Genomic DNA, 13867 nt, shown 5'->3' with positions numbered 1-13867 from the left:
TCCAACTGGTCATCTTTTTTTTTTTTTTTTTTTGGCTTTTTGGCTTTTTAGGGCTGCACCTGTGGCATATGGAGGTTCCCATGTCCCAGCTCAAATCAAAGACGCCAGAGCAACCTCAGATCCAAGCCATGTCTGCAACCTACATCAACAGCTAATGGCAACAGTGGATCCTTAACCCACTGGGCAAGGCCAGGGATCAAACCTGCATCCTTATGGATACTAGTCAGATTCATTTCTGCTGAGCCACCACAGGAACTGGACATCTCGTGATTTTACTTTGATTTTACTTGATTTTTCTCTTGATTTTACTTCATCTATTTTTACTTTGACTTTTTGATCTCCTGAAGATCTTGGAGTAAATATCCTGTTCTTCACTTTGGATGCAATGACTGTAACCATCTCCTCAAACTCCTCATCTTCTAAGTTACAAAGCACACGGCTTACAAAACATTGAACAGAATGCTAACGAAACGCTAAAATACACTTTAAAAAATCCTTGCTTTTTAAACATCTATAGGTACCGCCAATAAATTTTTCTCAGCGGATGTGAGCTACAATAATGCTAATAAAATTAAATTTTTAAGAGTCCAAAAGCAATAGTTAAAAAAAAATTCTTCAGGAGAGTCTTACCTTCAAGCTTGGTAGTAAGCAATCCGCAAGAAAGTTCTGGGTCTTCAGGAAGTTACCTCCCTCAGAGCATTAGAGATGACGATTTTAGCAAAACTGCACTACTTCTCAAGACAAGTGACTTTTTAGCTCCTGCCATCAATCGATTATTGCCTGATAGACGCAAGGATTTAATTTCAGGCAAATTTTTCTCCTCAGAGTTGAGTTGGCTCAGAAATTCGGCTTCTGAGCGGGAACAGGCAGAGGAGGGGCCAAAGGTACTTCAGGGAAAAAAGAAGGGAAAGTGGTACACGACAAAGTCGTCGAGGCAGAAACGACCGCGACCTGGCCGGGACAGATTTTGGGATCTGGAATTGGGGTTCTCAGACGCTCGCGGGGCACCCGAGTTCTGGCAGGAAGACCCTCCCTTCACTGCTCGCTGGGCCATTAGCCGCGCCCCGCGGTCGGATGAACTCCAAAAAGGGAACGCAAGGCGATCCCCCCCCACTCCCCACTGCGGCTCGAGACTCGCTCCTTTGATTGGTTCTTAGAGAGATCCCTCAGGGTGGCTCGCCGAATGGAGAGCCCGGCCGCTCCGCCCCTTTCCCGCCTCTCGCGGAGTGCCCGCCCCTGCCCCGCGCCCGGGAGCGAAGGAGAGTAAATACAACAGGAGCGCAAAATGGCGGAACCGCCGAGCACAGTGCACGGCGCCCCCGCCGCTACCGCCGTTTCGGAGAAAGAACCCTTTGGCAAGCTGCAACTCCCCCCTCGGGACCCATCGGGTCCTCTGTCCGCCAAGAAGATCCGGACTGAGGAAAAGAAAACGCCGAGGAGGCTGAACGGAGAAGGAAGCAGCGGCGGGAACAGCAGGCTGTTGCAGTCGCCCGCGACACCTTCGCCTCAGAGCTATGGCAGCTCTGGTTCTTGGAGCTTCGCCGCTCTGTCTGCTGTCCCTACCCCATCCTCCTCTCGGAGCAATTTCTCTTTCTCCTCTGGCACTGCTGTCCCCTCCTCAGCCTCCGCTTCCTCGTCTCAGCCCGTGCCGCGCAAACTGCTGGTTCCTCCTACGCTGCTGCACGCTCAACCTCACCATCTCCTGCTGCCGGCCGCCGCCTCCTCGGCCAACGCCAAGCCGCGCAGACCCAAGGAAAAGCGAGAGAAGGAAAGGAGGAGGCACGGCCTCGGAGGGGCGGGCGAGGCCGGCGGGGCTGCCCGCGAGGAGAACGGGGAGATGAAGCCGCTGCAGCGAGGTGGGTGCCGGTGCCGGGAGGTGGGGGGAGGGCGCCCGAGGTCCCCGCCAGCAGCTGGCGCCCGTGGGGCCCGGGCAGGGGGAGCGCGGGGGCCGCGTGCGCCAGCCTGGAGGGGCGGGAGGCGTCCCGTTCTCCGCAGGCGATTTTGCGGCCCCCTTGGGGACAGGAAGTGGAGCCTGTAATTTCGGTCTCAGCGAGGCGAATGGCCGAAACTCATTTTCTGTATGGTCTCTGCCTCCGAGTTAGTGCGCTGCAGGAATTGTAGAATTCGGTCTAGGGGACCCGCCTAGGTGTGTTTGGCCACGGAGGTAGATGGGAGAGAACGGGATCGGGAAGGGTTTGGTCCTGTAGAAGATGCTTGACTTTTAGACCGTTTAGATGTGATCACAGAATTTATATTTGTGACACAGCCTCCAAAGCCAGAAAATCCTGTCAAAAAAAGGGGTGTGGAGAGCTTTGGCGTCAGCTGGAAGCTACCAGAGGCCTGAGGTTTTCATTCCTATTAGGGAAATGAGGTAGTGTGCAGGGCCGGGAGTGTGCTGTTTCACAAGGTACCCTCCCTCCACCCTTCTCTCCACTCCGTATTCTTAGGTGTTTTGAGTGGTCCTGTTTAAAATAGGACCACTTGAGAAAGGATTTTCAGCCATATTCTTTTTTTTTTTTTTTTTTTTCCCCCTGAAGCAAATGATAAAATCAGGAGTATTGACGTTTTTCGGCCAGACCAAGAACTTGACTGCAAAATGTTTTAGCATCAGAGAAAGGGAGATTCTTAAGCGTTCTTTTCAGAAACGACTACGAAGTTTTCTTTTAAAATGTAGGCTAGTCATATAATTTTCAGGAAGTATTTCTTTAAAACAGTCCTACCTATTTAGCTCTTTGATACAGTGTTTTGACAGTGGTGCAACATGGAGACTGGTTGAAAATTAGATCTTTATATGATCACACGCTTAAAGCACGTAATGTCCGTTGATACACAGTATTGTCAAAGTATTTTTGTTTGTTTTAGGGAAAGTGACATGTCAAGCAGTTTTAGCGTTGCTAATCTAATGATAGTTTAGAGCATGAACAATTCTCTCTGTTTGAATTAGAATGGCTGTTTTCTCAATTTTTAAAGATGCTGCACAATAGTATGTAGCAACAGTGTTACCTCAGTGGCATATTAGCATAGCCGTCAGGTACTCTTGCACACAGTTAAAGGATCTCTCAGCTTCGAAGAGTGTTGTTTCTAGGAAAGTAGTTTTGAGAATGGAATTTAACTATTTTAGTTGGGAATTTTAGTTGGCTAGTATCTTAAAGCAATTTTGTTTTGAAAGTGCCTGGAAGTCTGCATTTGCCGCATAACATCAATCTTATTTGTGATGTGTAAAGTGTGTTTGCTCTTCTGATTTCTCTGAATGAGGAAGTGAATGTGGGTATAACATTATGGATGTATAGCAATCGCTGAAAATAAATAAGTAAGCAATCTTTAACAATTCTAACCCAAAATATGGGAGCACATAAATGGCTTTTAAAGTGAAATGGCTGTTAAAGTTTCTGGGTTTTTTTTTTTTTTTGCTTTTTAGGGTCTCACCCGTGGCATAAGGAGTTTCCCAAGCTAGGGGTCAAATCGGAGCTGTAGCTGCTGGCCTACACCACAGCCACAACAACACAAGATCCGCCACGACTGCAACCTACATCACAGCTCACGCCAATGCCAGATCCTTACCCACTGAACAAGGCCGGGGATCGAACCTGCATCCTCATGGATGCTAGTCACATTCGTTAACTGCTGAGCCATGATGGGAACTCCATAAAGTTTCTAGTCTTTTAAATCACTTTTAGAATCCTCCTTTTGAAGGCTACAGCTTACATCATTAAGCCTGAATATAAGCAATGATAGCTTTTACATTAAGATGTTTTTCTCTCATGTATGTAGTAGCTTTTTTGAATAGTGACTAGGTAGGGACACTATGGTAAGATTTTTTTTTTCTTTTGATGGACATGCTGATATTTTTATTGAGGAAAAACTAAGAATCAAAGAGAAGAATTGATTTTCAGTGTCTTGATGGTAAATTTAATGGTGAAAATATTCCCCCCCCCCTTTTTTTTTGGCTGAGCCTTTGGCATGCAGAAGTTCCCCCTCCAGGGATCAAACCCAAGCCACAGTAGTGACAAGTAATCCTTAACTCTCTGAGCCACCAGGGAACTCTAAGAAAGTCTTTCCATTTTAATGTGGGACATACTTATATCCTTTAAAAGTTCAGATTTAAATTAATTAGGGTTCTATTTTATTCAGCTAAGAAGATTTTTAAGCAACAGAATTATTAAAGTAGCAAAATTATGTGTATGCATTTAACATAGATACAATTGCAAGTATGAAAGTTCTAATTTGTAATGCACTTCTCATATTTCTGGGCATTCTGTGAAAAATCTTAGTGAATGAATGACCAGGTGTCTCTTGTCTTAGGTACATACCTCTTTTTGGTGTTGCTCTGAGTTGGATAGTTCTTTGGATCCCGCAATTATCCCATAACTTACTGATTGACTAGTCTTAATCAGAACTGAAACTTAAAGACACCAAAGCAAGGAAAATAGATCCTTCTCTCAAAAAACAAATCAACCCCCCCAAACCATCCACAAGATCCAGCTCCCAAACTTCATTATGCAATTAACCTCATGTATTATTTGTAGTAGTTTTTTGGGGTTTTTTTTTTTTTTCTTTTTTTTTTTAGTCTTTAGTTAAAACTGCTAAAACTTTACGTTGGCTGTCATTCTAACAGAAGTTATTTGGATTACATGAAAGTATGTGTATGAAAGGCAGGGCATTTAGTAAATGTGTTTTTTTGTTTGTTTGTTTGTTTGTTTTTGGTCTTTTTGCCTTTTCTAAGGCCGCTCCCATGGCGTATGTAGTTTCCCAGGCTAGGGGTCGAATTGGAGCTGTAGCCGCTGGCCTATGCCAGAGCCACTGCAACTCGGGATCCGAGCCACGTCTTCAACCTATACCACAGCTCACGACAACACTGGGTCCTTAACCCACTGAGCAAGGCCAGGGACTGAACCCTAAATCTCATGGTTCCTAGTCGGATTCGTTAACCACTGCATCACGACGGGAACTCCTAGTAAATATTATTTGTGTCAGGAACAGGGTGGTTTTTTTGTTTTGTTTTGTTTTTTAACCCCATAACAATTCTCAAAAGGTGGGTCAGTCCAGGTAGAGGAAGGACAATTGATAGTAGATCTGAAAGTTAAAATTAATGAACAGGAGAATTACAAAAGCATTATCAGTCAGGCCCGTTTAGTGTATGGGCTGATGCCTTGCACACCTAAAACCTCAGAGGCCATCTAGTCATAGTACTGATGTGCATGATTGCCTGAGTCATCAAGTAAAAGTCAAATTTATTCCTCAGAAAAGTGTAAAACATTTTAGATTTTTAAAACTATAAAATAACCAAGTTTTTGTGCATAAAGAAGTAATCTACTGAAGGGTTCACAGCCTGTTTTCCTATAAGACTGAATAAATTATTAAGTGATAAATGTGGAAATTAGAATGAGCATGTGCTGAAAGTGTCCAGCATTTAGAATTATAGCAAACAATAGTGCAGACATATTACTAGGTAATAAGCTGCCTTGACCAATTCCAGTAACCAATAAAACTTGTATAAATAAATCTAATTTTTGTTTGTGCTTTTCTTTGCATTTAGCTATTTCCTTAGAATGACCCTGTGACATAGCCCAAGACAAAACTAAAGCATTTCACTAATTTTTGCCTTGAAAGTGTAGTTGCAGAATTTAGCGCTAATGAAAATAGAGGCTTTCCTTAGGATTGAATAGTTTGAGATATGTCAATGTCAATGATTTTAAAGAGATGTTCAAAGACTTTTCAAACTTTAGACTTTTCTCCATCTTTCAAATATTGCTATTCCACAATTTTTTTTTTTTTTTTTTTTTGTCTTTTTAGGGCCATACCTGTGGCATATGGAGGTTCCTAGGCTAGGGGTTGAATCGAAGCTGTAGTCTCTGGCCTATGCCATAGCCACAGCAACGCCAGATCCAAGCCTCATCTTCGACCTACACCACAGCTCACGGCAACGCCAGATCCTTAACCCACTGAGTGAGGCCAGGGATTGAACCTGCATTCTCATGGATTGTAGTCATATTTGTCAGCTTTGTTCTACTGAGCCATGATGGTAACTCCACTGCTTTACAGTTTTAGGTTAAGTTCACGTTGAGAGTTTTCATCATTCTGGCCAAATATTTGTCATTGCTGAGATAGTAGTTTACTGTGATTTCATTTTCTTGTGTAATCTTTTGTTTTTCATGGCCTTTTTTTTTTCATTTGCTTAGTTTTGTCTGGCAAAAATCTTTCTATACCTTTCAGCAGCTCTATAAAATGCTTCTCAGTACAGTTTTCCACATGGTCAAATCTGTCAGATAAATTTACCAGTTCCATTTATTCCTGTAGTATCTCTTCTGTAACTATCCTGCCTGCTTTCTTCTGGATTGTGTTCTGTTTAGGTCTACTGCAAAGATGTCATCTTGGGACATTCTGGGAATTTTTTTCACTTTTGTTGAGTTCCTTTTTCCTGAATCTCATGCCTTCTTTTTGGTTTATTCTTTGGTTTCTCTACTATTACTGTTAAAGAGTGAATGGGAAATATATTTTGGGAGTTTTTATTTTTACCCTTATACTTGCTTATCAGTATCTTGACAGATATTTGTGTTGGAAATCATTTTCCCTCAAAAGTTTGGAGGTGTTCTCTTACTGCCTTGGAGTCTAATGTTGATGTTGAGAAATTTGATCACCAAAAAGCTGTCTTTGGTTCTATTGGTCCATCTGGGATATTTCAGCTGCTTCACTGAATTTTAAAATTTCAGCTATCTTTGTTTGTTTTTATTTTTTTATTTTTTTGGCTGCACTCAAAACATGCAGAAGTTCCAGGGCTAGGGATTAAACCTGGGCCATAGCAGTGACCAGAGCCACAGCAGAGACAATGCAGATCCTTAACCCACTGAGCCACCAATGAGCTCCCTCAGCTAACTTTTTTTTTTTAAGGGCTGCACCTGTGGTATATGGAAGTTCCCAGGCTGGGGGTTAAATGGGAGCTGCAGCTGCCAGCCTACGCCACAGCCAGATCCAAGCCACATCTGCAACTTGTGCCACAGGTATGACAACACCACATCCTTAACCAGCTGAGTGAGGCCAGGGATCAAACCCACATCCTCATGGATACTAGTTGGGTTCTATAATGCACTGAGCCACAACAGGAACTCCCCCTCAGCTATCTTAAAAAAAAAACAAAAAACAAAAAACGGAGTTCCCTGTCATGTCTCAGCAGTAACAAATGCAGCTAGTATCCATGATCAGGTTTGATCCCTGGCCTCACTCAAGCAGGTTAAAGATCCTGCATTGCCGTGTAGGTAGGTCGCAGACGCAGCTCCCATTTGACCCCTAGCCGGGGATCATCCATATGCTGCATGTGTGGGCCTAAAAAAAGAAAAAAAAATTCCCAAAACAAAATGAAAAACTGTAAGCTCTTCTCTAATTCTGTATTGTAGCGTCTTGTTGCTTTTTCATGGGTGTAGTATCTTCTACGTTGTCTTCAAGGATATTATTATAGTTTCTTTGACATTTTCTTCTGAGCCTTGCATTGTTTTTGGTTCCTCTAACTTTTTTTTCTCTTTGTTTTGTTTTCTTTTTCTTTTTTTGTTGAAGGCTTTCTTCAGGGCTGTATGACTCTCAGCAGTTCCTTAATATTCAAGAGAATGTTGCAAAGCTAATTGAAAGCTCACTGGGCATGCATGAGCATGGCTTAGTGACTAATGAACTCCCAAGTTTTTATCCTTATTTCTTTTCTTTAAGTGGTAGGTAGGAAGGTTTTCAGTTTCTTTAAATACTGGTCCTTCATTTTTCTGTCTGTCTGCATAAGTGAAATAATGGAGAGAGATGACTGGCAGAAGTAACGTGTTTAGATGGCAGGGTTCTAGTGCTTGGTGGGGAAGGAAAGCTGCAAGTCTCACAATTCGGTTTATAATTTTTACTTAGTCTCCTTGTTTTCATATCAACATTTCACTTCTCCCTTTTTCTATTTTTTTTTTTCTCCTTATTGTTGGGGTATGTTTTTCAAGAAGAGATATTAAATCTTAGCCTTAGTTTGATTTGTTCCTATTTGTGAGGCATTGGTGAAAGTATAATTTTTTTTATTCATACTCATCTGTTATTATAGAGATACCTTTTTCATAGCATGATTGTTAGAGTTACATGAACCTGGCCTATTTCAGTCATTCATAGGGATATTAGTTCCTAACCCTTCTTTCCTATATAACACATTGGAGACATTTAGTTTTACTAAATTCATGGGTAGGTATAACCTGTATAGTTTTCCCATTGGTATCCTGGTTTCTGAGAATTTTTGGTGTGAGAATGAACCAAAGTAGCTTGTTGAAGTTTATATTTCAGAAGTTTTAAGTTACTATAGTAAATGTTACTAGTTTTTCACCATCCTCAGTGAATTAGAGTTTCAAATTACAGATGAGCTTCTTAAAATACGATGTTGAAAAAATAATGACACTACTGTTAGAGTAAAAAGAATTCTGATGAAATATTGTGGCTTTTATAAAATCTTTGTGTGTTTGTGTGTGAGAAAGAGAGAGCTTACGGTGAATTAATGATAAAAGTACATTCTTAACAACCAAATTAATTTTTTCTCACTTTAAACATCACCTAATTATCAACATTTTACTGTTCATGTTTTATTTTCCCTCCTTTTTTGTTTTTGGCTCTAGTATTTTATAGCATATTAAAACATATATCAGGAGTTCCCGTCGTGGCGCAGTAGTTAACGAATCCGACTAGGAACCATGAGGTTGTGGGTTTGGTCCTTGCCCTTGCTCAGTGGGTTAATAATCCGGCGTTGCCGTGTACTGTGGTGTAGGTTGCAGACGCGGCTCGGATCCCGCGTTGCTGTGGCTCTGGCGTAGGCTGGAGGCTACAGCTCCGATTCAACCCCTAGCCTGGGAACCTCCATATGCTGCGGGAGCGGCCCAAGAAATAGCAAAAAAAAGACAGAAAACAAACAAACAAACAAAAAAAAAAACATATATCATTTCACCCCCAAATAGCTAGGATTGAAATTTTTTTATTACATAATAATGCTTATAAAATTTCACCAATATGTGTGTATATTGGTAAACTTTAAAGATTGCAATTCTCATCCCTTCCCAAAATATCATAAATGATAAGTATATAGTTTACTGGCATTAAGTACATTCACATTATGCAACTGTCACCACTGTCCATCTTCAGAGCTTTTTTCATTTTCCCAAACTGAAACTCCATACTCATTAAAGAATAACTCTCCTTTTTCTCCCCCACTCCCTACCCCAACCCTAGCCTGCCACCATTTTGCTTTCTCTATGAATTTGAATAGAATTTAAATTCTTTATGTGAGTAGAATCATAAAATATTTGTCCTTTGGGGACAGGCTTGTTTCATTTAATGTAATGTCTTCAAGGTTCATCCAACACCCATGTGTTGGGAATTTCCTTTTTAAGGCTGAATGATGTTCCACTATATGTATGTACCCCATTTTGTTTATTTATTCATCCTTTCATGGACACTTAGGTTCTTCCACCTTTGGGCTATTGTGAATAATGCTGCTATGAACATGGCTGTACAGATAAATATCTGAGTCCCTGCTTTCAATTCTTTTGGGTATATACTCAGAAGTAGAATTGCTGGATCATATAGTAATTTTATTTTTAATTTTTTGAGGAGTTACCATGCTGTTGTTTTTCCTTAACTGTTTTCTATAGTGGTTGCACTTCATGGTTTTACATTCCCACAAGCATTGCCCAAGGGTTAGATTGACTCTTAGAATCAGAAAAGTAAATAATCTAAATTAAGCTGACAAACTTCTTAACAACTAATTAAAGCATATACTTGTAAAATCAGTGTGCATTCGGCCACATCAGCATAGGAAATAAAATTTGAGGTTTGGTAAGAGAAAGAAAAGGCATTTATTGAGTGCTTGCTGTGTGCCATGGTGTTATCTTAATTTTTTTTTTTTTTTTTTTTTTTTGTCTTTTTGTCTTTTTAGGGCTGTACCCAAGGCATGTGGAGGTTCCCAGGCTAGGGGTCTAATCAGAGCTGTAGCCGCCAGCCAATGCCACAGCCACAGCAACGCCAAATCCGAGCTGCATTGGCGTCGGCGACCTATGCCACACCTTGTGGCAGTGCCAGATCCTTAACCCACTGAGGGAGCCCAGGGATTGAACCTGCAACCCCACGCCTCCCAGTCGGACTCACTTCTGCTGTGCCACGACAGGAACTTCATATCTTAATATTTTTAGATTAACACTCTTGAGTTTTTCCTAGTTTGCTCAGAGTTGCATAGCTAATATGTAAAGAATTTGGATCAGCCTCATCTTTGCTAGGCTCTGAGCCTAACTACACAGTGCTAAAGTTAACTTAATTTTTTCCCTTAAGATTGTGGTAAACAAGAGGAGAAAAGTAAAGGTGACCTTTGTTTTCCAAATTATTCTTTTTCCTAAAATTTTATTATAAAAGTTTTTAAGGGTACAGAAAAGTTGAAAGAATAATACGATGATCATGTGTAGGTTTTCCTTCTAGGTTCAACAGCGATTAATGTTTTGTCATGTACCTGCACTGAATCATTTGAAAGTAAATTGTAGACATTGTGACACTTCATTTGTAAATATTTCAGCCTTGATTTCCTAAAAGTAACCACAAAATCATGTTAATAGAACACTTAAGAAACTAGTCACATAGCCATGTCATATACAGATTGTTGTAATTCCCCCCATTCCCTCACTGTCCTGAAACACGTTATGTCTGTTTAGTTTTCTTTCTTTTCTTTTTTCCTTTTTTTTTTTTTTTTTTTTTTTTTTTGCTTTTTAGGGCCACGCCTGAGGCATGGAAGTTCTCAGGCTAGGGGTTGAATGGGAGCTACAGCTGCTGGACTACACCACAGCCACAGCAACTGAGGATCCAAGCCACTTCTTCAACCTACACCACAGCTCATGGCAACACTAGATCCTTAACATTGATCAAGGCCCGGGATCGAACCCTCATCCTCATGGATCCTAGTCGGGTTCATTAACCTCTGAGCCATGAAGGGAACTCCCTGTTTAGTTTTCTTTTGACATAGAACTGTCCTTTTTCTTTTCCAATATGACTTTTTGGAAATAGTAATTTCAATTAACTGTTATCTTACAGATTTTTCTATATTCATGACTTTAAATAAAAGTTTTATTGTGAGGGAATTTAACTTGATCTTTCGTATTTCTTATAAACTGGAAGTTAGGTATAAAGGCTTAAGTTCAGATTAAATAGTTCTGGTAAGACTATTTCATACGTGTGCTTCATATTTATCCTGTCTCAAGACATAATATTCAGTTTGTGCCGTTAATCATCATGCTAAATTTGATCACTTGTTGAGGTGATTATTGTTAACATCTTAACAGTTTATTTTTCAACATTATTTAGTTTATAACCTGGGAGTGATACTTTGTGAATACCTCATTTCCAAACAAACATCTTTTACCTGATGACTTTGTATTATTTAATGATCCCTGCCTGAGTAAGACATTTCATTGGGGGTTAAAATGATACCAAACTGTTTTTAGGAGTTTCCACTGTGGTGCAATGGGTTAATGATTTGGCTTGTCTGAGGCAGTTCAGTCACCATCCTGGTGGGTTAAGGATCCTGCATTGCTGCAGGCCTTGCTGCAACTGTGGTATAGGTGGCAGATGTGTTTGGATTGGATCTTTGGCCCATAGACTGCCATATGCTGCAGGTGCAGCTATAAAAGATGAAAAAAATATGCCAAACTATTTCTAAATAAAAAATGAATGAGTTTTGGGGAGTAGGAAATTAAAAATAAATTGCTACTCATATCTGTATTAAATTTTGTAATATTTTGATTTGGGCTACTAAAGTAAATACTATAAAATAAATATTAAAAATGCCTATCAATTTTTTTGTCATAGTAAATATACATTAATATAGTGTGTTAAATAGTATGTATATTTCAAAATTGTGATCTCTGTTCCATAATGTCCTCTGTTGGCTAATGTAAATTAACTATATACCTGTATGAATTTCCATTTAATTAGATTATATTAATTCCATTAGAGCAGGCATCGTTTTAATCATTTTATGACCTTTGCCTTGCCTCTCATTGATTAGAAGAAAATAAAAAGTACTTTTAAATTAGGGAAATCCTTCCCCACTTTTTTTTAGGGCCATTCCTGTGGTATATGGAAGTTCCCAAGGTAGGGGTTGAATTGGAGTTGCAGCTGCTAGCCTACACCACAGCCACATCAATACCAGATCTGAGCCACGGCTTGCCAGGCACACCATAGCTGAAGGCAATACTGGATCCTTAATATGCTGAGCAAGGCCAAGGGTTGAACCTGTATCCACATGGATGCTGGGCAGGTTTGTTTCCACTGAGCCACAACCAGACCTCCTAAGAAATTAATTTTATCAGTCTTCTTTGTGTTGCAGATTTAAGTAGCTACTTGTTAGCTTATTTATGGGAAGGGTATATACATCTTCTTTATGAGTTAATTGGGAGCTACTTTCAGAGTTTGACATGTAGAATGATATTCTGGAATGTAGATGCCATGGGTTTATTTTCTGGCTGAATCACTGATGAACTTTATATTTTAGGGGAATAAATAGTCACCGTTTTTTAGTTTTCTCCTTTGAGGATAATGAAAATACCAGAATCAGTAAGTTCTGTTCTAAAGTATAGTTGTGGTGCCAATTTTGGCTGTACAGCAACGTGATGTACTTATATGTACATTCTTTTTTAATATTCTTTCCCATCATGGTCTATCCCAGGAGATTCCATATAGTTCCCTGTGCTATATATAGTAACACCTTCTTGTTTCAGGCTTTTTTGAGATGGGCTGCAAACTGTGCATTGAGTACTTAGGTGCAATTTGAGTTAGAATATAAGCTTCTTGAGGACAGAAACAATAACAACACTAACAGTAAGGGTTAACATTTATAGTACTTTACTCAGCACTTTATATGGACTTTTATTGAATTTTCACAGGTTCTGGAAAGTTTAGATATTAGCCTTTTGTAAGTGTTTTATAGAAGCTCAGAATAATTTAAGTAACTTGCTGAAGGATATAAAATAAGTAGTAAGTTTAGGTTTCAAATCTTTAGACAGTTTGACTTCAGTGCTCTGTGCAAAACTGTGTTAGTGTGTTTAAATTTCCTTCAGCCAGAATTGCACCATGCATTGTGAGATAGTTTGCCAAATAAATGAACTGGGCTTTGATGGAAAATTAGGACTTATACAAATGGAGATGGTAGAGATAGGCTTGTTAGGAGGGATGGTGTGGCCAGAATTGTAGAGACAGGAGTATGCATGGCATGTTCAGTGCTCTGTGAAAAGAACCATTTGGCTGGGATTGATGGTTTTGTGCAAAGTTGGGAGATAAGACTGCATGGCATTTGAAAGTCTAGCACAATCTGCCTTCTATTGCTCAGGATAAAGAATTCAGACTTCATTCTACTGTATAGCACAGGGAACTATATCCAGTCTTTTGGGATAGACCATGATGGAAGATAATATAAGAAAAGGAATGTATGTGTATATATATGACCGAGTCATTTTGCTGTGCAACAGAAATTGGCACGGCATTGTAAATCAACTACACTTTAATTAAAACGTGTAAAAAAGAAAGAATTCAGACTTCATTTCATGGGCAACAGCAATGCAGTTTTTCAGTGATAGTGTATTCAAATTGGTATTTTAGGAATATTAATTTGGTAGTATTGTATAGGATACATTGGCTGAAAAAATTATAGATTGGGTATTAGAAACTACTGCAATAGAAAAATGAAGTGATATTAGTGACAAAACAATCGGTACTCCTGGCCATGAAAAGGAAAAGATTTCTAGAGAGAAGATATGATACGGCATCATGGTTTTCAAATATATAGCAAGAAAGACGAATTTATATGTTATGTTATGGTTTCAGATGGAGAGAA

At 39.9% G+C, this 13867-nt stretch overlaps 1 protein-coding gene and 1 long non-coding RNA gene across 4 annotated transcripts in view; one reads left to right on the top strand and one right to left on the bottom strand.

Annotated features, from left to right (window-relative positions):
- Positions 1 to 1933, bottom strand: part of LOC102167692 — a 120896-nt gene extending 118963 nt beyond the window's left edge. For all 3 annotated transcript variants that reach the window (XR_002347076.1, XR_002347075.1, XR_002347077.1), the window contains exon 1: positions 631 to 1933. This is a non-coding gene — a long non-coding RNA (uncharacterized LOC102167692). The remainder of the gene's footprint in view (positions 1 to 630) is intronic.
- RSBN1L (round spermatid basic protein 1 like) overlaps positions 1244 to 13867 on the top strand; it is a 68611-nt gene continuing 55987 nt past the window's right edge. Inside the window, exon 1 of the mRNA XM_021102552.1 lies at positions 1244 to 1856. Within this exon, the coding sequence (XP_020958211.1) occupies positions 1286 to 1856 (571 nt within the window). The 5' untranslated portion in view covers positions 1244 to 1285. The remainder of the gene's footprint in view (positions 1857 to 13867) is intronic.

This window comes from Sus scrofa, chromosome 9 (genome assembly GCF_000003025.6).
Source record: "Sus scrofa isolate TJ Tabasco breed Duroc chromosome 9, Sscrofa11.1, whole genome shotgun sequence".
Classification (NCBI taxonomy): domain Eukaryota; kingdom Metazoa; phylum Chordata; class Mammalia; order Artiodactyla; family Suidae; genus Sus; species Sus scrofa.
This window is presented reverse-complemented; position numbering and strand designations above follow the sequence as displayed.